Genomic DNA, 27100 nt, shown 5'->3' with positions numbered 1-27100 from the left:
TGCCCAGGATGAATGGTGATTAGGAGAACACAGGCAGCTCACACACCCAAAGAAAATTACTTCTGAGAACTGATGCAGAACAAATGCTGACTAAATTTCAGCTGTCTGAAGACTCATCCAAAACCGACTTCATAGGGTGCCAACATTACCACCTCTGCAATAGCCAGCAGGATGGCCACTGGCCACAGGGCTGCCTTCAGCTTGGACGGATGTGGGGATGCAAAACTGCTGCAAAACCCTTCCATGAGCAGGAGCTAATCAGCTAGTGAGGTCCTGGGAGCCACAGGTCCTGGAGGCTTCCCTGAACAGTTTGCTTTCACTGTTGTCTGTTACTAAGCTTTTCTCACCTCAGCTCTGACATAGGTGGCAGGGAACATGCAACCACATGGTGACTTTGGGGCACAGCTTGGACACTCACTTCAGCAAGAAGCCCATTTTGTCCTAAGTAAACAGCATTGGGAATATTCACATGCCCCTTTAAAATATCAAAGCAAAACCTATTACTTGTCAAGGTTACAATGGCAAAGCAAACAGACTTTGGGACTGATATTCTTTTTCCCTTCCCCCCTTTAAATCAAACATGTTTGAAAGCAAAGTGAGACATAATGAAAATGAATATACAGAAGTAGCACTTGCCTGAAGGTCCAATGTTGTATCGTGGTTTTCACTCATTTTTCAACCCTCCTGTTTCTTGTCCAATTTGTACAGCAGTGTTTTTCCCCCTGCCTCTCTAGAACCCATGTTTATAATCCTGCCTTGAAATGCTCATCTACCAGACCATCACTCAGAAAGCAAGATATTTATCCTACTGTTTAAGCGTCCATCCAGACCTTGGGAGGAAGGTGTGGACTGGGGAGGGAGAGGAGAAGAAAGCACTTTTCCTGTTGCTTCAGTGCTGGTGATAAACTATGGAGGACGCTAACATCTATCACGGAAATATCTCACACTCCTGCCCCTTTCTTTCTTCCTTCCTCAAGAGCTGTACCTGTGACTCAGATCTGGTTTTCAAAGACAGAGCCATTTAGTGTCTCCAGCTAAATCAGCTCCGTGCAGGATCAGGTCCAAAGTAGTCCGTATGTTACCTTGGCAGCGAAGCCAGATTCTGATCTCAGGGAAAATGAGTTTAAGTCTAGAATAAACAACTTCCCTCACTGGAGCAACACACATATGAGTTTCATCAGCCTGATCCCTGCCATGTGCTCTGTCCAGCCAATGCCATGGCACCCACTTACCTGTCTACTTCCTCCCACCAACATCCAGGAACACCTGTGCACAGAAAAGCAGCTTCCCCGTGCCACCACCTGCCTATTCCCTAGCAAAGCACGTACCTGTTAGTAGCTATTACCAACAGATTATTCTGCTCAAACACAAAAAAGAGAGAATTTTCTTGAGCAGATTGCTCTAAGCGCAATCTCTCCCCCATCACCTCCTCCGAGCCATCTCATTCCTTTCTCACACACCTGTACATAACTCACAAAATGAAAGCATCTTAAAACACAGTAAATTACTTTATCTACTCCATCCCTTCTACCTCCTATCTGCTACTCCCACCTTTTGCAATAGGGGTGCAGTAAAATCTGATTTGAAACATGAAGCTGACACTGTAGTCTCATTCTCTTCAGCCAAAAGATGAAAAATAAAAGGCTACACATAGACACATTTTATCACAGCAATAGTGAAATCTATCACAATAATGCTTTTGACAAATAATAAACTGCAAAAAAATACGGAGGTTTACAGCAGTTTAATGAAGGCTCTCGTACAAAATCTTGAACTCAAAGTTACAGTCAGAGTTATTGAAAAAATAACTTACAATGAAAAAGCTGATGAGAATTGCCCACTTAGCCATGGGATTAACTGCAGTTTAAATACTCACCACACAATAGGAACAAATTTAAATCACGACCAAGGTACACACAATTCACTTCCATTCTGTTTTCAATTACATGCATTCAGCATGTAATTTAACCTCTGGAAGTTACTCTGAAGAACACAGAGGTTTCTCTTTTTTTTTATTTTTAAACACTCAAGGGAAATAAATACCATTTAAAGAATACACGTGGAGTGCAATAAAATGGACACTTAGGCACTGGTACAGTCTAGTCCTCTTCAGCCCTCTACAAACTACAAGACAAGAAGTTTTAAACCACAGATGGAGTGGAGAGCAGGTTAGAGCTGTACAGGTAGCATGACAGGTTATGTACTACATAAGAGCACATCTGCAAAAGGTCCCAGGAGATTTTTGTTGAAGATGCAGCGTATCCACACCAGGTATATTGTGAAGGGCTTAATGTTTTCTGAGAAGGTGTGATTTTGATGGGACAATATATAAGGCATGTAAGTGTTTTCCCCTTGCTCTTGTATCCACACCTCATATTTCACTTCTCTGACCTTGAGATATCTCATATTCCAGGGGATCTGCCAGGACACGGCAAGTTTAGCTTCACTTGTGCCCTGGACAGAGGCCTGACACTTGGCATCCCTCACTTTGCCAGGGTAGAGGCTACCAGACCATTTCTGCTTCTTGGGTCCAGGCTTAGACTTCACGGTCTGCCTTATCACGTGGATGAGAGATGGGATATTCACCTTTGTGTCCTGGTAGGCACGGAAGAGCCACTCGGGGTTGCGGCAGCAGAGGTGCCGTGGCACCTCTGTGCTCTTGATGATGCGCTCTTGCTCAGCTTTGTCCAGATGAGCAATCCCACCCTGATCCCAAGGTCTGTCTGGGTAGGTCACGGTGTCTTCCCTGTCGGTGTTCTGCCAGGCAATGTACTGCAGGTCCATGCCAGGAAGGGTTGCCAGGGTTTTGTAAGGGGTATAGTGTTCAGGGTTGATAGCATAAGGAAAGAGCTCCACCACTGTGGCACCTCTTGGCAGGAAGAGCGACATGACCAACTGTGCCCCATGCATGCTGACCAGCATGGACGCGTTGCTGATCAACCGGACGATGTCAGAAAACGAATGCTCCTCCAGAGAGACGGAAATGGTTTTCATCTGAAACTCCTGAGCAAGAGCCAGGATTAGTTCTGCCTCATTTAGGATAAGTCTGTTCATTGTTCGACTGAACACTACAATATACTCCTCACCAGAGCTTTCCTCCAAGCTGATGTTCAGTTTCTGCATCATGAATTTGGTGAACTGCCTGATCTCGTTACCAGAAACCAAGATGTTAGCCTTTGGACCTTGTGGCTGGACAAATCCATACTGGTACCAGGTGGTGATTTTGGACAGTCCCACATAGGATTTGGTAAAGCAGAGGAGCCTGCCCAGGGTTTTAAGCTCCTCCTTGAGGAGCGGCTGCTTGTTACTCAGTAACTTGTAGAGGTCAAAGTGAACACCTTCATTCCACCCTTCCATGAAGAAGAGTCGTGCCTCCAGATCTAAATCAGAGAACTGCTGCATGGTGTAATAAATGGGGAGGAGGTCATCATGAAAGACATGCATCAGGTTGTCTGGGTTGAACCTATTAGCGATCAGCGCCACATCTGGCACGAAGACCGGCTTTGGCATGAATTTCAGTGCAGCAGCTGGCAGTTCCACAAAGTTGAAGTACTGGGTGTTGTGGTCTTCCACAGAGGAGAGGTCGAGCAGAGCCGGCTGGAACCTCCGGGAGCCCAGGTTGGGAAGCATGACTGAGGAGTTGCTGTGAAAGTAGACAAACTCCTCAGCCTCAGTAGAGTAGCAGAGGTATTCAAAGCGACAGATGCGGTCGGTGTGCATCCTGCCAGTGCACACCATCCTGGTTCCCTCCTCCACCAGTGCCTGCAGAGCTGCGTGGTAGTCGATCTGGACCTCTGAAAGTTCCTGAGACTGACGCATGAGGACCAACTCCTCTTCAACCATGGAGGCATGCTCGTGGAGTTTGATATATTTCCACAGCACTGCAGCGAGGATAGACACGAGCAGAGCATTAAACACAGCTGCTATGTTCATTCTGTAGTTAGATCCTAGCAGGATGACAGGTGGGGAATGCAATGGAGAGGGAACACATCATTAACACTCCTTGACATGACGAGGGCAAAGACCTGTGCAAAATAAAACAAGACAGGAACCATTTAAACGTCGGGTTTACAGCTCCACCATAAATCACATTTTATGGAGCATTCAAGAGACTTTAGGTTTTTTTCAGGATCTTTTGCCCCTTCCAGGGAATGAGGGAAAAGAAGAAAAGAGTGCCAAAGCTCTACCCAAAACTCTAAAGATAAATAAAGCAAAGAGAACTGGGAGCTGCTCTACAGGAAGGCTTTCTCTCTCACTTTCATTTCTATGCTTTTGAAGAAGAAAATGTTCAAGAGTTTAAGGATGAGCTCTATGAAGATCTGTCAGGAAAAAAATAGTATGTTCTCCAGGACTTTGGCTCACTCTGCTTTTTGCAGACCACTCCCACAGGGAGAGCAAAGAGAGCACTGCAATCACTGGGCTACTTGCACAGGGCTTAGGAGATCAAGCTCCTCTTGCTCTGTCATATGCTCTTTGTATGGCTGTGAGTACCCAAGTGTGCCTCTCACCTTTACTGTGCAAGTCATAACAGGACAAGGAGTACTGCCAAATATAGATTTCACTACACCCCAATGTGGAATGTGAACTAGTGAACATAACATTCAATTTAATTTTACTGGGGGGCAGGGGAAGGACTTGCAGGTCTAAGGACTGCCCCGTGGGAGACTCATGAGTCACTTGGGTATTTCTATGGCTGAAATCCAGGATCAAGGGCTAGGAACTGCCATCATCTTCCAAAAGAGATATCGGCATGGGAGAGAGGAGAGCTCCACTCTTTATGTGAGGAACTTATGTGTCATTAAAGCAATCAAACCTTCATTTAGTGAGAGTCTGACTCGCACCAATGATAACACAAATGATAAGTTAATATATTCGAAGGGTTTCAGTGTTGGCATTTTCCCATCCCAACCTGAGAACCTTTTCCATGCTGCTCCAAGGCCTCCCTGTTTCTTCTTCTCTTAGAGAGATCCTGCCACTGTTTTCTTTCCATGTAGAAACACTACTGGCTTATATCAGGGTATTGATTATATTTTCAACTGTGAACTCCACTTGAAGTATTGACTCATCTACAGTATTTATGGGCTTCAATTTTCATTATGCATGAAGACTCACTGCTAGTCAGGCTGTAAATAATTGCCCATGACTCACAGAAAACTTTAGGAAGGGAAACATCTGATTGGTAAATACCTGATTGGACGGTTTCTAGCTGCTGTTTTTAAAGGCAGCAAGTTTAAACTTCCTTTGAAGCAAGTTTGCAGGCAGGGAAAAAAGCGATGTGTCAAGCACATGTTCTGACATCCCAAGCATCCCTTAAAAAGACACTTCTTGTAGAATCATCAGGGTTGGAAGAGACCTTTAAGATCATCAGGTGAAACTGTCAACCTGTCGCTCCATAGTAACCCCTAAATCACACCTTCCAGTGCCAGATCCAGGTGCCTCTTAAACACTTCTAGGGATGGTGACTCCACCACCTCCCTAGGCAACCTGTTCCAGTGCCTGAACACCCTACAGAGTGGAGGCAGAGCGGAGGAAGTCAGTAAGGCATATTTGGGACTAAAGCAAATACCTCCTCTAGTGCCAAGGAAGTTCCTTTGAAAAGAGATACTGAAGCCTAAAAGCTTAATCCTGCAATCTGGTTCCTGCAACTTGGAATTGGAGAATCGTTCATGGAATTCAATGAAGTCAGACAGGGTTCCTACAGCTTGTGAGATCCCAACAGCCTGTGGGATCCCTGTCTTAGGAAGAACTGAAGGTGTGTGGGAGTCTGAATAATGCCAAAGAAACAAGCGCTAGCTCTAAGCCTCACAGATTCGAGAGGTGGTCTCTGGGGACCTGAGCAACAAATTCATTTCAATTTCAGAGCAGCTCTAGCCACTCAAATGAAACAGAAATGAAGTCCACCTTCTTGGCAAGTGGTCTGAAAAACTGCCTCATTTAACAACTCCCTAAAAGCAAGCAGCAAATTAAAAAGGTGTTGTTTTGATTTCAGCCATGGAAAAGAAAATGGAAAGGGACGCAGAGTGGTCATCTAATTACCAGGGCAGGATCAGCGCTCCATAAACCACTTCCCAAAGATGCTTCTCTATCTCATTCTTAGTACTCATTCATCTCTTCAGCCGGTCTCTGTCGACAAAGGCATGAAGGACAGCGACAAACTCTTTTCCAACACTTAGCCTTTGTTTCCACCACAGCAGTTGAACCCCGGTCTTGTCCTAGGTGCTACAGACATCCTGCAGAGACAAATGATGGCAGCCACATCACACCTCAGTCTGTCTGTCCCTGCTAACAGGGGATGACTGCTGCTCATAATGGCTCTGCAACAATCAACCACGGCTGTTCCATGGACAGCCTTGAATGGAAACCCACCAGGGACAGTGGTACACCGCTCAGTTAGGCTCTGCTAATACAATCCAACTAGTTTTCAGGACAAGAAATTTTTGATAGGGACAGGTCTTAGCTTATTTTGTTGGTACCAGACTTTCAAAGCTTCATTTTACTTCGTCACTGTCTTTGAAAGATGCCTAATGATATAATCTAACTCTCTACAAAACCTCTCCAATACAAATCTCTCATCTTGTGAGCACAGCTTTAAATGACTTCAGCAGCATCATCCAGGAAAGGACTGATCCCCAGCAGCCACGTGCAAAGCCTGCTAGTCAGCTCGTAAAGGAGACCTTTAACAAGCAAGTCCTCTGCTGCAAGCACATACTTCAAACAAAGGCCAATCTGCAGGCATTGTGAAAATTAACTGCTGCGGGTCAGAAGAACAAAGCACCTGCAAGTTCAGTGGAGTCAGTGCAAGTTGCAAGAACTTGGCACAGGGGGAAAAACCACACGGCCTCTTTATTATTCCATTATGGAGAGGTGAGTGTGTATGTGTGGGTGTTTCAGAGGCATCAGAAGCCCACAGTACATAAAAACACCACTGACACTACCTGCCTTTCACAGGCATCTTGCTGGTGGAGAGCTCTGCCGACCATTACAAACCCCTTGAGCCAAACAGGCCTTCTTGAAAATAGCCTGTTCTAATGTTTCACCCCTGACTGATTTGTTCTCTTCCCTCCAGCCTCAAGGGAAGGGCATAAGAGGCACTTCAGAGATGCAGCCTGATGGATGTGGCCAGTGTTCAGAGGTTAGCAATTTTCATTTCAGACTCTGCTACAGCCATACCTGCTAAATGGCTACGAATGAACAACTCAACTTTTTACTAAAAATCACCTGCACGGCCCTCTTCCACCTCTTCCCTTATTGCAGCCCTTCCACTTCCCTGCACTTAGCTGAAAGTGTATGTGCTTTAGCCAACCAGGTGTCAGGAATAGATGCTAAATGCTAGCAATGCTAAAGTAATCCATCTTAGTTTATGTACCTCATTGCCAGTTCCTAAATCCTGGTCCATGCTGCTTGGCTGAAAGCTGCTTTTGATGGAAGTGAACAAGGGCACGTGGGCAGGAAAGGGTGTCGCAGGCAGAAATGAAAGGAGAATTTCACAGGTACTCAGGGAACTGTCTTAATTCTTTGCCTGTTTTCCCACATTTTATCATCAACTTCTTTTTCAATCTGACACTTTCAGTGAAAACAGACCTTCAGGAACTAAAAGTTTTGGTACATCAGGGAATGACGGAACATAATATATGCATAAATACATAAACAATAACAAACAATCCCACTGTTCACTTTTACATACCCAGGAGGGGCTGCACCAAAGGCGTAAAGGCAAGCAATCACTTGCCGTGTCCCTTGGTTCCTCAGTCCTCCAAGCTGACATTAAGTGCTGTCAGCAGCAGTAAGCCTGGGATAGGAAACTTTCCCAGGAGGTAGCAGGTAGCTGAAATAGGTGAAAGCATTTAGTCTTTCACTTGAAGTGTGCTGCTTCACAATAAAAGAAACTTTCATTACTAAATCTCCCTTTCAAAAATGGGTCTAGAGCTGCCACTCCCCTCCCACGGTGTCATCAGAGAACATTGTAAGAACTGAAAAGGACTTGGAGAAGTGGCAGGCCAGACATACTGCTACTTGCCTTAAGAGCACAGTCCTCTGTGCTGTTTCTTTCTACATATAGGTCAGCATCTGGGCCAGTCACACACCCAGCTGCCCACAGACCACCTCCTTCCCATCCCCACCACACTCATCCACACTCTTGCTTCCCAGTGACACTGGGATAACCAGGGCTCTGCTCCACGTGAGCAATACGCCCCAGTTACCAAGGAAATCGCATGGACTGACAGTTCTTTGCTCTCTGCTTTGAAATGCTAAAACACCATCCATCAGCACCAGAAGACACGACAGCTGATCGAGGAGAGCCTAGCCAGAAGAGACATGCACGTAAAGCTGCAGAGCTCGCTGCCAAGCTGGCAGAGGGCAGTGACACCCCATGAGAGGGGATGGGATGGGACCTGCCCCTGAGGATTCCCAAGAGGAGCTGGCTGCAAGGGAGGAGCAGGAGTGGGAGAGGGAAGCACAGAGTAGAGTTACAGTGCTGCATGGTCAAACATGGGGACTTCAACAAAACACACTGGTGTAGGGGCAGCTCAAGACTTTGCAATGGAAATAAGAGCATGTCCCGAGGACTGCAGCTTAGCCACAATGGATGCTGCTCCAGAGGCCTGTGGGAAGGACTATTTTTGGTCAGCTCTTCACTGTTTCCAAAAGAGTTCACAGGCATGAAGAGTTACAGTGCTGCATGGTCAAACATGGGGACTTCAACAAAACACACTGGTGTAGGGGCAGCTCAAGACTTTGCAATGGAAATAAGAGCATGTCCCGAGGACTGCAGCTTAGCCACAATGGATGCTGCTCCAGAGGCCTGTGGGAAGGACTATTTTTGGTCAGCTCTTCACTGTTTCCAAAAGAGTTCACAGGCATGAAGAGCTTACTGCATTCTCTTTCTCCACTCCCACTCACTTTGCAGAAGTGTCACAGTTCCATTCCCTCAGCCCAGCCACTGCTTTCCTAACCAGCACTGACGGCTGGCGAGCAGATAAAGGCCTCCACCTGGAACATGTGCCTGGTGTGTTTAGCAGGCACCTCTGGCAGAGACCTCGAGCATCCTGCAGGTCTGTAGTACTCTCATGCAAGTTTAGACACAGTACCACCTTCTGTCCGCTAGCTACTGGTCATCAGATGTTTTAAACATCCTCCAGAGTTGGGAAAGTGACAAGAAGCATAGATGGAGATACTGTTCATCTCTTGTTAACATGTCTAGGAGATCAGAGTGGGTGGAATGAGAGAGAGGAGTTTCTCCTAATAGGCAGTTGGCATAAAGGACTGTTTGGATTCATTTAAGAGATGAGTTCTGTTGTTCTTTTTTTAATTGCAAAGCTCCAGTAGGATGAATGACAAAAATTATTAATATGATGGATGGTATTTCAAATCTCCATTTTAAAAATTACAAGCTAGGTAAGAAATAGGGAGAAAAGCTACAAAGCCCACATAAGTTTCTCCTAATAGGCAGTTGGCATAAAGGACTGTTTGGATTCATTTAAGAGATGAGTTCTGTTGTTCTTTTTTTAATTGCAAAGCTCCAGTAGGATGAATGACAAAAATTATTAATATGATGGATGGTATTTCAAATCTCCATTTTAAAAATTACAAGCTAGGTAAGAAATAGGGAGAAAAGCTACAAAGCCCACATAATATTAAAAAAAAAAAAAAAAATTATTAATATGATGGATGGTATTTCAAATCTCCATTTTAAAAAAGAAAAAAAAAAAAGACATAAGGTCCCCAAAGGAAAAACACAAGAGCTTGATTAGGGATAACAAGGGTGACCAAGATAAACAGCATGCCTAAAGAGGGACAACCTAGTCTTGCAGGTATTAAGAATATAAGAAACGCTTGTTTTGTCTATTCAGGCCTGGACAAGCTTTTGTTACCAACCACCCAAGCACTTCCAAGTCAATGTTCAGTTTTCCAGAGCTAGGGCAGGCTAAAAAACTTCACAAAATAGGCAAAAAAAAAAAAAAGCCTGGAGGATAGACATTTCCAGAGAGCATCATCACTCTGTACAGAGAGAAGTGCTTCCTCACAGAGGCCAACTTGGCTTTGGCCCAGCTGACAGCTCCTGTGCAGAGCCTGCCAGCTGTAGCAGCAATGTCCAAACAGAACCCTCTCCACAGTTCCCAGAAATGCAGCACAACCCTAAGTGGACTGGGGCTGCCCTTGCCACTGGACAGGGAAGGAGTTGGGGTAGAGCCACATGGGCAGGAAATGGGCAGGGGGCCCTGACCCTCCTTCTTGTTATGGCAACACAGTGGAAGGGATGGAGGCAGATATTCAAGGACAGTTTCCCCATCAGCACTCCCTACCCCCAGATCCATCTCTTGCTAGACTGGCTTTCCAGGACCAGTACAGGAAAAGCATGTAAACATGGCATTTCACACTCCCCCTGCAAAATGTCTTCTGTTCTTTCTCCCATCCCTGATGCAAGAGGCTTAGCTAAGGATGCAGTGTATATAACACATGCAGTTTTAAATACCTACTTCATTCATGCTCAAAGCAGAAGTTGCTAGAAGGCAACTTTCCCAATTGGAAGGAGGGGGAGGTAGATTCAGCAGCCAAGAATTTGCTTTTATTCTCATCTCTGTCACAGATTCCCGCAGAACTACAAGCAAGTCAATCCCCACAGCCCAAAAAGCTGTTATCATCTTATTCACTGTATTTATTTAATGGGATACATATATCTTTCACAGTACATAGCACATTAAAGAAAGGATGGTACACTGAATGACTGATATACTGGAACATTTTCTTTGTAAAAGGCATCCAAGTGTAGAAACACTGACTTTTTAACAGGAAAAGAACAGATTCTCGAAGGGAGCAAATCCAGCAGTTAAAGATACAAATATCATTCATGAAGCCTGACACAAAGAAAGGATATGAAAAATAAGAATATCTTGACCATGTAGTCTCAAGTAGAATTTTTAAAATAGAGCTTTATTCAGAAAATAAAATAAAAACTATACCAATATACTTTTAAAAACCCCTGTCTTACAAAAATATTATCTGCAGACAACTGTAATCAAAATCAGGTTTTATGGTGTAGCATTAGTGAGGAATAGAAAGCAAAACTATAAATCTTTCCATGCAAGACTGCAACCAAGGAGATGAGGCTCTATGCAATGGTCTCTACTGCAAACATACCTTCAATATGAACAGAAGAACACTGGTGGCTACTGGACCCCTACCAGGTGCACTTTTGGATACAAAATCGAAGGTTTTTTCCACTTCATTTCAGAGTCTGTGAGAGGTGGGACAGGAAGAGATCCAACCTTTCATGTTGACTAGCAGCCATTGATTTAATATTTGTTGATACTGCTGTCTTGATCTATGAAATAACAGGTAAAAAAATATTCTGACACTAAGAAGTCAGCGCATAGAAAAAAGCCACAAAACTGAGCTAAAAGTATGAATCTTGAAAGAATACTTCTTGTGCTTGGTCCACACTTCCAAGCCCTCTCCTCCATCCATAATGACATGGAGTATGAAATCCTTTCCCCAAACAAAAACTAACCCTCATCTCCAGAAATTCCCCTAAATAAGATGCATTTCTAATAAATACTGATACAGAAGCTTGAGGCAAGAGGTGCAAGAAAAATCAACTAAAAAGGTAAACAAACAAACGAAAGGTATTTCTCCCAGCCCTGAAGTCTTCACTTTCTGGCAGTCCCAAAGCCTAAAAGATGAAAAGCTGAGTTACTCAAAATAACCATGGCCAGACAGAGGGGAAAGCTTATCAGGCAGAGTTCATTCCAGTCGATCTTTGTTCACCGGAGTATCCCACCGAAACCTAACAGGTTCTATTGGCATTAACAGCCCTGCCACATGAGTAAAAAGCCTCCCATTTTGCCTGGTCTCTTGTTTTTAGTCTGTATCCTTTGCCACGATAAAACATTTGTCAGCGAGCAGCAGGTTTATCTTAGTTTGGTGGTCTACCTAAAGCAAAAACGGAGCGGAGGTGGCTGAACCGAAAAATTTACTAATGCTGCAGAAGTGAATTTGAAAGAATATGACACGAAATCCTTAAGTACTGAACAAGATGAGCTTCAGCCACTCCAACTATGCCTTTGGAATTTAGCTGTCATTTGTTACTCTCTGTATTTTATCTATCCTTTCTTTCTCTGTTCTCCAAAGGATGGAGTACCTGTGTTATTTGGGTACTGGGACTAGTGCTTAGCAGCATTTGCCGCCTGAGCTCTCCCTGCTTCCCATCAGTATGGTGCCCAAGACCGCTCCTGTGTGCTGCAAATTCTAAGCAGGAGCCAAAATTGTTCGGAGCTCAGCGCAGCCAGTAAGAAAGCGAAAATCCCTCCTTGGTTACCACAAGCTCTACATTAGCATGTTTTTAGGGGAGGGTCGGAAAAAAAAAAGTAATTCCACAGCAGTGCCTGTCCAGCAAGAAATAAATTTCTGCAAACCTACAGAATTCAGTCCGAATCAAAGATGTTTTCCCCATGAGAGTTTTGTTTAAAAATGATAAAGCAAAATGCTAGTCAAACAAAGAGGGACTACAAAGACCTGGGATTACAAAAGCACTACTGACTCGCTTCCCACATGTGCACAGACAGAGAGGAGAGATTCAGTGTGAAGTTGCTGGGGGGAGAGCAAGGAGATATCATCAAATACATGCTAACCTCCCTCCCTCCCCGAAGTACACTGCAGCCAGGACTGCCAACAAAACTGAATTCAGAGCCGTATGTGATCAGCACAGCAAACAGAGCACAGTTACAATAACACCCAGCAAAGAAATGCAGTAATTCAGAGCATCTGCAACCTTTTTAATCTTGGAAGTACTATCACTGGCAGATCAGTGTTTCAGCACATGCATGCATACCTGGTGTTGCTAAATAACAGGAAATGCTATCCGGTGCCTCTCTTTCACAGGAGAAAGAAAAAAGAAGACACCTTAAAGCTATGCTTTGCAGGGGAACGAACACTCTCCAGTCCTCTTCTTTCCTCACCACCATAAAGAAAAAGAAAGAACCCTATCTAACAGCTCTCGGCACCGTAACCCGTGCACCATCTGCAGCCTGAGCTACCTTTCTCCCCCAGGTCTGAGCATGCTCTGTCTGCCGGCAGTGTCCTATCGCTCCAGCTGGCTCACCTCAATTTGTTAGCCTCCCAGAGGTCAGCCTTGCATGCAGGATGATTTGCTGCAGTATTCCTGCAAATCCCCAACGGGGCGGCCACGCTGAAACAAACACCACCGTGGCTGTTTCTCAGAGCTGAGCGTGTCGTGGGAGACAGGCGGGGGGGGGGGACACGGACACCGCATTTTTAGAAATATTGCTTTTGAGTATCACTAATGTCACTGCTACTCCAAACACTTCACACAAAAGAAGAAAACAATAGGAGAGAAAGGAAAAAAAATGCCCCTCGCTAGAGGACGTGAAAGCCTTTTGTCATGCTTTCTAGCAATTCCCTTGGCAGCAGGGAAGCGATTTCCCAGCTGTGATGGTCAGCAAATGGCTTAGTGTTGAACGAGGCTGTGATTGCCCTCTTTCAGAGATCCAGGGAACAGTATTTTCAAAATGAAGTTATCTTTTACGGTGGAAACAAGCAATTCCTAAATACAAAGGGACAGAAATGATCCAGGAGCTTTCCTACTGCACACAAGCTGAAGGTCAGGGAGGGGAAAGTATACTTCACCAATCTTCTCAGCAGAACTTGAACCTCTGGGTACTGAGTGGCTTCTGGAAGATGGCAAACCAGGCAGTAGTGACTGGGAACATTTCCAGTCCTAATCCTGCAACGGGATCTACATGTGGATCATAACCCAGTTTTTGCCCACGGCACTCACCAAAAGGTTCATGGCAGGAAGTCACACCACTGACCACAGGAATGAGATCCCAGCCCTGTAGGCACATACTTGCAGACAGATCACAAGAGACATACGAGGTTCTCTGCAAATGTGTTCGCTGTATATTAGCAGGACTCATCTTGTTGATTATCCATGAGGCTTCTTCCCTTAAAGTGAGACCTAACAGGTGAAATAAGAATGACGAAAAAGAGAAGTTCTCTAACACCTCTTCCCACTCAAGGTGGACTTTGAACTACAGCATCAGCCTCTGCCTGTCCTGAGAGGATCTCAGAGGGACACTGGTCAGTCACAGCTGCTTGGGAGAAATAAATAAAAAAACCCAGCAAATAGAAGAGAGCCCCTCCTTGGCAAGCCCGCTCAGTGTCCCCAGCATAGCTGTAGGGGGTAAGGAAATCCAGAGTCACACTACTTTTTTAGCTCATCCTATTGTCCTCTGTTCCAGCTGAATGGAAAGGTGCTGTCTCATATAGAACAGCATACAGTTCCATACATATGAAACCAGTCAGACGTTTTTCCTCTGAATTCTGAAAGTCAGGGAGTGGAGTTCAATTTGCAGCTGACTTCACTTGAGAAAACACATCCTGACTTTGTGTTTTCCACACTTCAGAAAGCTCCACTGCCTAACCTAACACTGATGTTAACAGGAGCCTTTCCACTGACTCCAGAGACCTTTGGCTCCAGTTAGGGGCTTTACAAATGGTATCCCTGATAACCCAGACACACGTTTGTCTTAGACATGCTTTTATTTTAATGAAAAAGAAAGGACAGCATATACATACTGGTCTTCCATTTATGAATAAGCTTCTTCTCTAGTCCTGAAATGAGTTACGTGCACAGATTTCACAGGTACAATTTATCACATCACATAGAGTTGAACAGTTTAGTTCCAGTCCTGAAGAGGGTCCTGTTGTCAATCTGCCACACCACAAAGGACTAAGATAGATCATTAAAGGAGAGAAAACATAATCAAATAATCCCAGCAGCTCTAGAACAATAACTGTCCATTACCCTGCACCATAAGGCACTAAGTTTGGCAGCTCCAAGCTCTTCACAAACAGTCAGCACCTGCTGGAAGTTGGTGAGGTTTGAATAGGAGGTCTTGGCTCAGAACTAAGAGTTTGATAAATATTTAATACCCCTCATAAAGTTGCAGCCTTCAAAAACAGCACCACAAAAGAGTTCACATTTTAGAACTCCTAAAAAGCAGTACAGCTCAAACAAAACTCATCAAGCTAGTAAAGAAGTCTGAATAGATCCCTCTTGGTTTAGGGCTGACAAAGAGCAGGTAAATCATTATTTACTGAATCTCTGCCTGGCATATATGTGTTGCACTGGTGCCTGCGTCACTCTGAGTCACAGCATTTATTATTTATAGTCCCAGAAGGAGGCTCTATAAGAAATTGTTCTTCCTGCAGTGCTTTTGAACCCAAAGTGCATCTCAGTTTGAGAGCACAAAAAAATTTAATGCCTGAACTAACAAAAAAGTCCTTGTACTGATAAATACAAAAGGAGACAAAGGAAGCATTTGGTTTCTGAACACCAAGATTGGGACACCAACACACAGAGGATGACATTTTGATTCTGCAGAAGCTAACATTAAAACTCATATCAAAAGGACCAGGACTTCAGCCAAATACTGAGAATTCCTAAGCAAGAATATAGTTTGACAGGGGAAAAGGTATTTTTTGAAGAGTATCTCAATGGCCAAACCCCACTTTGCTCAACTACTTCAAGTATGACATATTCCTGGGCTTAAGAGATGTGGGACACAAGTTTACATAAATATTAGGTTTACAAAGGTGTAAGTATGATCGAACACATTTTACACACACCCCTAAGTTACATATATCTGCATCAACCTGAAATGCATAGATATTTATTTTCCTCCACAGATACATTATTATACATATAAAATATCTACTTGCCTGCTATCTGAACTTGTCATATGCTCAACTATTCACTCTAATAACCCCTTCATCCCCATTAAGAAGCACCCTAGCAGCATTGCAGGGACATACTGACCTGCTCCTGCAGCTGTATGCCATGTGTGTGCAAAGAAGTGGTGTGGGAGAGTCACCAAGGCAGGAGATGGCTTTAGTAGCTGTTCTGACTCAAGCTAGGTGTCACTTGTGCTCTTTCAAGTTCCCATTTTGTCACCAGTAACAACAGGTCAGCAGCATGACACAGATAAACCAATTCCCTCTCCTACAGCTTTGCCAACTGCAGATCTGCAAATGGAATTAGTGCCAATGTGTTTGTAAAAGAATCAGAGATAATTCATGCTCATAAGAGCAGTTGGGTAAGTAAATGATGTTCACCTAGACTGACATGAGAAAACCAAGGGTAAAACATTGCCTGTGAGATGCCTGGATAACTAGACGGAAGAGCATCTTGTCCCCTCTGAGACAACACTTTAATATTAAGCCTTTATCGTTGCAACACATCTCCCTTTTTACAGATGAGAAGACTGACACTGTCAAAGGGATCTGGGTAGGACACACAGCACCAGCAGTCACAAATATGGTAGCAGCTTCCTGTGAAAAATCCACCAATCAAACCCTCTTGTGTACCCCAAGGTTGTATTTATCTCCATGGGCTCTAGGGCTGAAGACAGGAGACAGGGCCCCCAAGACCACAAGTGACAGTGTAAACATGGTAAAGGACAGAGAGGAATAAGTTATCAGCTCTGTCACTGTTGCACTGAAAAGGTTGCTGGTGGAGCAGCCATAACCTTCACATGCTCTGCTCCCAACACACCTTCCTCCCATCTTCTTTTCCCACCATACTTGCCCTGCAGAGGGCTGTGAGGCCTTCTGCATGCCTGGGAAATTCCCCTGCAGCCACAATTTAGCCTGAAGCCGGAGGTCCTGCCAGCATGGACTTGTCCTAAAGTGGTTGGAGGAAAGGAAAAGACCCTTTTTCCTATTCAGACTGACAGCATAGTCATAACCACCAAGTCTCACAGATGCCCTAGTATATTAAGATGTTAATATCACAGCAAAATACAGCTGTTGAAAAGAAAACCACCCTTGAATATGAACATCATAGGGGTGCCAAGGTATGCAGAAGAAGAGACATAACAGAAATACAAAACTTGCATTTCAGGAACTGTCAGGCACTTAGACAGATCTATAGGAGTGAACAGCTAACAGCTGTGGAAGTATCTGAAGTATATGGCTTAAGATGTCCAAGAATTTCACTACCTTCATTGGGATTATGTAACTGGTCTGCAAGTGGGCTGCAGTTGTTCCAGAACTGATGAGGACATCTCAGTTCACAAGCAGGATTACAGCAGGACTTCAAGGATCAGAGTCCAGAACTTCAATGATTCTTGTGTGCCACTTCCAACTCAGAATATTCTGTGATAGGACTGTTCCCTGATGCTGCCTTTGCCCTAACCTTCCACTTTCTGCTATGTTCAGAGACCCCATGCTTTCCTAAAAACCTTGGAGAACCGAAACCTACAAACCAAAGTCCTAGTACTTCATGGAAAGAACTCCACAAGGAAGCAGCAGCAGCATCATCTACAATCTTGATGAAATTGACCCAAGCTGGAGTGTGTGCTTCAATTATCCAGTCTCTGACAAATGCCCGGAGGTACCTAGCACAGCAGCGTGGCAGGAATATAGTTCAGAGCCAAGCTAACGGAGAATCTAAATCAAATCAGGGGAAATAAAAAGGTTTACTGCCATTTTGAGTCCCATAATTGCAAACAGATTGTTTTACTTCCAATGCCCTCTTCAGCCACACTTATACACCACATCCTCACATTTCAAAGGGATGCAGCCAGCATACAGCCCTATGCATATGACAGCAGAGTAACACTAACAACTGACAGGAGCACAGTATCATTAGATACCTTCTGCCTCCCCTCAGTGTAACCACTTAGGCTGACGCTAAGGGAGCACAAAATCACTCATGTTCTGGGTTGGGAGCATATCCCAGGGGTGCAAATATTCACATGAAACTTCAGAACACAGCATAAGGTCTCACAAATCATATAAAATAATTTACATGGGAGGAAAAAAAAAAGGGTGTTTCCTGACAGCATAGGCCACAGGAGTAAAAAATATCTGCTGGCCAATTTAAATATATCCTTAAAATTGTTTTTTTTGATTAGCACTTAAATATCCCAGTCTGATTTTCCCCACAGAAAAGAACAATTGTCCCTCATCTGATTACAGTATCATCCGAAGGCCCAGCAGAAAAATAGTAACACATGGCTGTAGGCCAGGCATTTACTGTTTCAAATGTTGCTCTGGGGGTTACCACTGCTACTGACAGAGGGGAGAGAAAAAAGCAACATGAATCATCTTTCTCAGCTTCAAAGTGAACCACTGCACGCAATAGGGACAGTGTGATGAATACACTGAGTTACTTGTACAAACTCATTCCAGCTCCTCCAGGTGTCATATGCAACAATTTAGAGTTCAATAGCTGGGAAGAACTTCTTCATGCCCTTGGCAGCTTGAAAATTCATGGAAGAACTGCTGAATCTTGGCATATTTATCAAGGGCACAGCAGCAAGAGGAAGAAGTTCAAGCCTGATTTGATGGGATTTTTTTTTTTGTATTAGACTTGCTGTTATATTTATTTGAATAGTAATTAAAAATAAGGTGGCTAATTTTCCCCCACCAATAAATCAATGCATCATTTCCACACAGCCCTCTTTGCAACCCCACTTTTGTGGGGTCACAAGGCCATACCTGATAAGATATTTAATACACACAAGAAGGTGGAAGTTTCAGGGGAAAAAAAAAGCAGAAAGAATCTGCTGGAAAAGGAACATCTGCAGAGCTACTGACGGAGTTGCTATTCACTGGTGGCCTTTTGATAGTGGGAGATTCCTTACCCAAGACTGCTGCAAGAGCTCATTTCTGTTCCCTTACTTTCCACTGGTAAGATCTGCTGCCTCTGTTGCATCAAACGCTGAGTCAAGTATTTGGCAATGAGAGTCTCTTCAAATAACTGAAGTGTAACCTGACTGTCACTGAGAGAAGAGCAACATCAGCCCAATAAACCAAATGCTGCTTAAAACAGCTCCAGCTAAAAACATCTGTCCTCATTAATTTTATACAGCTCTGGATCCACGTGCAAGTATTCGCACAACCAAGAATAGAGTGGTCTTTCAGCTACTTTACACAACATTTCAAGACATCAAGGACTCTACAGATAGTTTCCTACATCAGGAAGTGCTTTTCCACCTCTAGGCTTCTGCTAGCATTGCTGCTGATGCAGCCAATCCCCACAGAAGCTACCTAGCCATTACAAAAGTCCTGCAGCACTACCCAAGCACAGAGAGGGTTGAAGCAGGTCTGAACCCTTTCACTTGCAAAGCATTCCCAAGATGAGCCATAGTAAAGACATATGTGCTGTCACACCCATCATCCTCAAAGAGGAAGGTTCTTGCGACCTTGAAGACAAGACAAGACTCAAATTATACATACACTGGCCATAGCCAGTGAGACCCATCCCAGGTCTGGAGGAGTCAGAGATAGAGGACATTTATCATCCCAGGCAGAACCTTCCTGCCTTGGCTCATCCAGCTTCACCCTTTCTATGGCGGAATGATGTGCTTATAATCTGCCCTGGAGGCTGACAGGAACAATCTGCTGAGGTAGCCAACCCTTCTTTCCAGGCAAAGGGATTAAAGCTGCAGCGACAAAAAGCTTCTCTTGCAACTAAGAAGACCCAAATCTGCACCTGTATTAATGCAGCAAGTATATGAAAGAAGAAAGCACTCAGTCAGAGGCGAAGGACTGAGTAGAAAACAACCATCTTCCTAAGTGACTTAAGGTGACACAAAATAACAACCATTTCTTTACCATCAAGGTGATGAAATATAACAAACTAAACCCAAAATATACTAAAATAAAACCCCTCTTCTCTAATTTGCTTGAATATATTTAACACTTAAAGATAATCATGTACCTATGAGTCCTGTGTTCCAATGGGACAAGACATGCACATAAATTAAGCAAGGACTAAAGAACTTTGTGTATAATAGCTTGACTTGTGACCCCTGTGCTAAGTATACATATACATAGGTATATAATACATATGTATGACTACTACAAAATTCATATAAAAGATTACAGTTAAGGCAGAGACTACATATTTCTCCTAAGATTATACCTCTATTAAAAATGATTAATAAGTGGCTTTATAAAATGAAATAATAAGCTGCTAGCTTCCCAGCTTTAGTTTTATGCTTTGACACAACCCTAACACCATCAGAAGCCAAGAAGCTGCAAAACCATATTTAAACTTGTGTGAAGATGTCTCAGGCAACCTTTTAGGAGAAGGGAAGGTGAGAGCAACCCCAATCTTCATTTTCTATTAACTCTCAGGTCTCTGCATGAACATGAGTAACAACCTAAGTAGTAAAGAACAAACAGCCAGGAGCAAGGAGCAGGGGTAAGAACAAATCATTAAAAAGTGAAAAGCACCAAAGGCCCTAACTTAGCTAAAGGCAGTAAAAATGCACACACAGAGAGAAAACCACATCACGGCTCCTCAAAATGAATCTGGTCATATAGTTTTAGTGCTGAGTGACTGTCTCAGTGCAACATCAGAATGTCTACTAGAAAGGATACTAATTTGTCTCTGTGCTTAGAGGTCTGTAACCTATTTCCCCAGGTGTGTCTTTCCCTCCTTCTAAAAGAGGAAATCACACTGCAAATTAATCTTTGTGAACCTTTTTATTTTTCACCCCTCCTCCTCTTTCCTCCCTCCACTCTTCCCATCTGTTGTGAAAGATAAGCAGGAAAATATTGAAATAAAAATTGAAATAAATCACAACAGCAGAAACAGCCTGATTTGGCTCACAAAAGTGAGTTTATGATATGGTGAGTCAGTTAAAAAAAAAAAAAAAAAAAAAAAGAGGTCATGAAAGTGCTGTCGCACACCTTTCTGGAAAGCACATTTTGGCCACGCAGGTACAGATGAAAGGCTCATCTGCTCGGGGAAACTAATCTTCCAGCTCGAAGGGATTTCAATTCACAAACCATCAACATCCCACTCAATTTACATTACATGTGGCCAGCTGGGAAAGGGGAAACCAACAGCAAACTAAGACACAAAGCAACTCACAGCTCACTCATTTCCAGCCATCAAAGGCTCACCAGTGAACATCCAATGCAATGGACTGTGGTCATTTTTTAACTACATTTGACTGTCTGCTTGCCATCACATCCAGGGAATCACTTGCCAGAAGCAAATGCAAAACCCCAACACGTCCAGGGACTCACTGACAATGCAAAGTGCTCCTTCTCAGAAGAGGGAGTGCAGCCCCTACATCCAAACTAAGGAGTATGCAAACAGTATGCAAAATTGGGCCCTAAAACATTATGGGTGAAATTTTAGTGCCAAAAGGAATTAAAAGCTCACAGCAGGGCTTTGAGAAGAAGGTAGCAGAAACACCCCAAATAGGCAGGTTTAGAAGATGGGGAGCTCTGCTAAGGGAGAGCAAAGCTTATGTTTCAGTGTTAGCCATATGACTTCATATGAGGAATTTTATTAAAAAACTATGTGAGCTACTATCAGAGAGCATAACTAGATAAATAAGAAAGATCTGTGTGCAAGCCCAGTCCATCCAAGAGGTACATTGAGCACGACCAGGAAAAAATAATTTTAATTCCTTGATATCATTAAAGCATGGTCCTAACATTTACCCTGCTCTAAGCTGAAGAAAGAGTTCTCTGAAAGACAAGTAGCCTATGCCAAATTTACACAATAAGGACTTCCAGCCAAGGACTCAAACGCCATAATTCAGCTCCTCTTTGCTTCTTGAGCAGCAAAGCCGCCAGCAGATCAGACTTCAGAGATATCTTTCCCCGCTAATTACATGATAACAGTTTAAACAGAGATTGTATCACACCCCGTCTCTCAAGAGCAAAAATACATGAGTAATCAAATTGTTAAGGCAAAACAGTAAAAAGATGGAAAGACAATTAACACCATGTACAAAGAAATCTTTGCAACCAAAATAAATGAACCGTTTTTACCGAAAATTAGATTTTTTTAGTTGCACTTTGGCAAGTAAGCTGGATGGTACAAAAAAGCCACTTCTGCACAAATATAAAAACCCTTTTCTGTTATCAGATAAACTCTAATTCCTCTCACCCTTAATCCTAAACTCCATATATGCCATCTCCACACAATAACCAAGAAATCCTCGTTTAACATCAAAATGCCCCTTGGCCCCTTTTGACACGTGTGGCCTTCAGAACATCTAGCAGCTGAAGAAGGGGCCCCTGGATGCAACTGGGCAGAGAACTTAATGATTACCTAGATCTCTGTTTCAATTTTGTAATGCAGTCAAAGGCTAGAGGAGAGGAAGACACTTGCATGTGTGTTTTGAAAGTAAAAGGTGAAATATTTCACATGGGAAAATCGAAACATCACTTGGGTTGGATGTAAGAATTGTGCAGCACAGCCTCTCATAGGTATGACAAAGCAAGTTTTGGTCAAACAGCAATGAAAGCTACAGGCACTATGAGAAAAGCTAATAAGACTTTTCAGTTGCCACTGGAAAAAGCTTGAAGAAATGAAGGGGCAAATTACTGAGCCCTTTGCTTACACAGTATTGGTAAGGAAAAATTCCAAGTTAAGTCCAAATAGCCACTATACTTAAAATTTCTCAAACCTAAACAAAACAACCCAAGAGAATAAAGAAAATGTACAACTGAAAGGAAGGGAATGGAGAACAAAAAGAAGACATACTTGAACAAAGGATGTACAGCAGAATATGCAACCTTCAGACTGCTCCAGAGGGAAAAAAAAGACCAGACTAGGGGATCAACTTTTTGATCTGTGTGCATCAGTAAAGAATCAAGGAATTTCCAATCCTGAGTTTGAGAACTCATTGCACTGTATGAAGTAAACAAAATCACTTAAAACACAGGAGATAGATGTGAGAACTGCAGTACCAGCTGCAATGCTGTGGGACCAGTTGGTGGTGTTTCAGTGAAAATGAAAGAAGCTGTAAAACCAGTGTGTCAGGAAAACTCAGCCTCTATTTCTCTTTTAGAGTGTCAAGGATGCAAGAAGGATGACATCTAATCCAGCACAAAAAAAAACCCCACTATAAAAACATTTCCATCTCTACACAGAAATCCTTTCCCAGTTAGAAAGCAAGCACAAAAACATTGGGAAGAGAATTGATGACTTCACACTACCAGGAGCATGTGGACAGCACCCAGAGCAGAGAATACACTGCTTGCTCAGAAAGCACACATGCCATCAAATTCCACGGAGCAAGAAACATGGCAGGAAAATGGACTAATGTGGAGGAAATAAAACAGAGCCAGAAAGAGTACTTCCATGACAGGACAACCAGAATAAGAACCAGAGAGAGAAAATATCTAGACTGCACACTGCCACTGTGGCTGCCTCCTTCAGCCACATTTTGAAGGGGTTTCTTTCTCAGGCTGGTGAAGATCAAGCCAGTGTACAGAGCTTTGGTACAAGGAAGGAGGAAAAATCATGCACTTCCATGTAAATCCTCAGTCTCTTCTAATGCTTCCATCCTTCTATGCCAAGGCACCACACTACCATACCACCTACTACAGACAAGGTGTTCTTCTGCTCATGGTTGGCAGACATGGGCAGACTGTGAAAAGTGAGGAGAAGTGAATGGATGCACTGGAAGTTAGCAAATGCCAAATGATTTGGGTTTCCATCTACATCAGTTCACACCATACAGTCAAGGATAGTAACGCAGAAGAGCAACACCTGCACTACTCTCAGACTGCTCTCCCAGGTGACAGGAAAACACTCATTTCCTTGTCTTACTTCACGCCACTAAAACAAATCAAACCTCCTTTCATAGAAAGAGCTTTGCTTAGCCCCCACAGGGTATAAACACCCAATAGAAGCAATGCTTGTGCTTAGATTTAAGCACATGCATAACTCCTGGCTGGATCAGCACTTTCAACCACACATCCTTGTGGGCCAAGGATTTGCATTCTTACACATCTTTAAACTTTCCAGGACGTGTCATTTATCATTCTGACTGTGATAAAGGATGGCAACACCCTTCTCATTTATCTTGCTCTCAGTACACTGCAGAAAACAAAAATATAGATTTTTTTAACAGCAAGGTGGAGGACACCGATATCCCTCTCCCTCTGATAATTTAACTCTAGCATATCATCACCAGGCTTGAATCAGAGAAAGGGGAAAAAGACTCAAAGAAGGAAAAAAGTGCAGAAAGGGACATTTAGTGCAACAGTAACAAACAAAAAACCTATTTACAGATCACATATGAAAAGAACACCGCTACTAAATGTGATTTCAGAAGAACTAAGAAGGCTAAATCCACGTGCAATTCCAGGTATTTCAGCATAAAAATAGAAAATACACATTACTCTGAGTTTATGAAGGACTTAGTTTTATCACTACTATTTATACACGCTTTCTTGGTTCATCTTAGACATACTGCAAGATTTTAAACCAACAGACTTGAGTGCTCACTGACTTTAAAAGACAACAGCTCCCTATTTTTTAACATGTTTCTAAATTATACATGGGCTGTGTATTCCTCCAGACAAATGAACACCGATAAATTATGTTCTGTCTCTAGCCAGGCACTTCAAGTAATCTCCACCCTCCCACCTCCTCATCACATGAAATAAAGATGAAGACTGCACAACGTCAGTCACGTTGCAGATCCGTTCAGCCGCTGCCTGTACCTGAAACAACAGAATAGATGTGTCTAGATCTTCATCAGTCTCCACTACCAGAAGCTGAAATTCTTGCTGCAGTGGGCTCAGGCAGCTCCTGAGAGGGTGCTGGCTAGTACATACCCTGCACAGACAGCATTACGCTACACTGCATCCTCTCACAAGTTTCTCCTGATGGGATTGCTCTCCTTCATAACCAACTTTGTCTTTTATGCTTGAGTAAGTGATTTTGGCGGCATCTGTGGTCTGCGATACGTTTAACAAACAGCACAGTGTGCTCCATGACCTGGCTGCTCCCCAGCCACATGCCTGTGGGAATGTTGCCTGGAGTATTAAGCCCACTGCATGTGCTTGAGCACACACATCCCAGTTCTGACCCGCTTCATTACCCTTTTCCCAGCAAGCTCGCCCAGAGTTAATTTAATGCATTTAAGGTCTGCAGACCAGCCTCGCCACCCTGCAGCGCTATCAAACATCTTACAGGCCGAGAACTTGGCCATATTCCATCTATGGGGTTTCCTCCAAAGCCCACTACTGAAAATAACTGACCTGATTCTTCATGAGTACAGTGCTCCATTCAACTCAACTCACCACCATGGAGAGCTGCTGCATCTTTACACTGAGCCTTGCATACCCAGTCACTCCCCTACAACAGCACAGGAGCTGGATCACTTCCAAGTCTACTTACCCAATATTCACAAAGTATGGAACAAGATTAGAGTACAAAACAGTGGTCCCTAAATTCAGGCTCTACTGGCCTGGTCAGCTTAATACAATGTTAAGCTACAGAAGGGCACTCACAGTCCTCAGGCCAGGAAGCAGAACCGAGGAGACACAGGAATAGCTAGAGGCACTTTCTAGCTTCTTCCTTAGCAAACTGCAACAAGAGTCGCCTGAGGTTGGGGACTGTCATCTTCAGCTTCAAATCCCCATGGAAGAAAGGTTTTTCCTTCCCAAGGGTGACTTCCAACTTCATCAACAAGCTACAGAAGGGCACTCACAGTCCTCAGGCCAGGAAGCAGAACCGAGGAGACACAGGAATAGCTAGAGGCACTTTCTAGCTTCTTCCTTAGCAAACTGCAACAAGAGTCGCCTGAGGTTGGGGACTGTCATCTTCAGCTTCAAATCCCCATGGAAGAAAGGTTTTTCCTTCCCAAGGGTGACTTCCAACTTCATCAACATTTAGGCAGAACAAGCAGGTAGTATAACCACCACAGTCTTGAGAGAGAAACAGAGTAGAGTCTGTATTCAGAACCACACCTGGACATGCCTTTGCACTGCACTAGCATCTCTGTCTATAGCTGCCTACCAATCCATTCAGAAGTACCTGTAGTATGCTTTCTACCAATGCTATATAAACTGAAAACCTTTAAACTTCAAACACAAATCACTCCTTTACTGATCTGGCCAATTAAAAAGTGAAGAATGATAATATGTTGTGAAATTTATCTTGTCACCAGCCTAATTACTACTTGGAGCTTCAAATTATGGCAGAATAAATGAGGACCAAAACTGAAGTGTTTATAGCTTGTTTGGATTCTGGTTTACAAAGTACACCATTATCTTTGTCAATGTGTGAGGAAATGCAATTGCACTGTGGACCTCTACATCAAAAAACCCCTACTTTAATTAATTATTTGAGTATTAAACCAGCAAGAAAAGAATTACTGTAGTTATTTCAGAGTTGCTCATTGCTTTTATACATGTGATCTGCCTGCAAAGGTTAATACTAATTTGTCAAAAATTCTTAGTTCATTTTAATACAGAATTATTATAATATTAGGATTAGGATACTGAGATACTATGATTATTGGGATACCTGGTGGTATTCTAATAAATACATAAATGTTTTGAGATTTCCTTTCTAAAGAGGGACTGGAAGAAGGACTGACGACCAAAAGAGGAAGAGAAGGCTGCAATTTAAATAAGTGTGAGATTGTCTGTAGATGGAGCATTAAGGACAGAGACAGATTAAGTGAGAACCCAGTGTCAAAGACAAAAAAATTTTCAACAACAAAACTAAGAGTGCAAACCTTCCAAGTATAATTACAGTACCTTAGGTGCACTTGGTTTAAAGTTCACTCTTCACTTTTCTTCACTAAAATAGTCACCCATAAGTACCAGAAATAAAATCTCATCAATCAAAAGCAAGCAAGATTACATTTTTAAAGCTAACTGCCCCTCTTTTCTTCCCCCTAAGCTTCCAACTTCCCATCTCAGGGCTGTCAGTAGTTGTCAGCAGATCATATGAGAAATTCATCTGAACATACAATGTAACTTGACAGGCAATACATCAGAAAACCTAGATGTGACAACAGCAAATTCCACCAGATGGTCCTGGATCATATCTATCTATTAGATAGATAGGCAGAAAAAAACCCCCAACCACAGAAAATCAGAACTTCTGAAGAAGAAGAGAAAAAGAGAAATCTGGTATATACACTGTTTCACTCTCTGTCCTATCCATACCAGAAAAGGAGACACACAATAGCTCACTTCTTGCCCTCACCAGCTTATCCTGTCATTAGTATCCATATGTATATTTCATCCTCCAACCCTAAGGAAAGGCATCTAAATCAAGATGCCTCTTCTTTAAAGG

The 27100-nt window shown here is 43.2% G+C and overlaps 1 protein-coding gene across 2 annotated transcripts; it reads right to left on the bottom strand.

Annotated features, from left to right (window-relative positions):
• Window positions 1-1734: 1734 nt before the first annotated feature.
• Window positions 1735-13169, bottom strand: POMGNT2 (protein O-linked mannose N-acetylglucosaminyltransferase 2 (beta 1,4-)). Of its 2 annotated transcripts, none has more exons than XM_009075980.1 (2): window positions 13100-13169; window positions 1735-4025 (listed from the first exon to the last, which is right to left on the bottom strand). In XM_009075980.1, the coding sequence occupies exon 2, from the start codon at window positions 3931-3933 to the stop codon at window positions 2197-2199; it is 1737 nt and encodes a 578-aa protein (XP_009074228.1). In that variant the 5' UTR covers window positions 3934-4025; window positions 13100-13169; the 3' UTR covers window positions 1735-2196. The 2 variants fall into 2 exon arrangements, with proteins under 2 accessions (XP_009074228.1, XP_009074227.1); XM_009075979.1 differs by lacking the exon at window positions 13100-13169 and adding an exon at window positions 12830-13045.
• Window positions 13170-27100: the final 13931 nt, after the last annotated feature.

Source organism: Acanthisitta chloris, unplaced genomic scaffold (assembly GCF_000695815.1).
Source record: "Acanthisitta chloris isolate BGI_N310 unplaced genomic scaffold, ASM69581v1 scaffold38815, whole genome shotgun sequence".
NCBI classification, from domain to species: domain Eukaryota; kingdom Metazoa; phylum Chordata; class Aves; order Passeriformes; family Acanthisittidae; genus Acanthisitta; species Acanthisitta chloris.
Note: the sequence above shows the minus strand (reverse complement) of the source record. Positions and strands in the feature narration are given on the sequence as shown.

Excerpts from the sequence above, each read along its gene's own strand:
- POMGNT2 (XM_009075980.1), bottom strand. The coding sequence starts at position 3,933 with ATGAACATAGCAGCTGTGTTTAATGCTCTGCTCGTGTCTATCCTCGCT.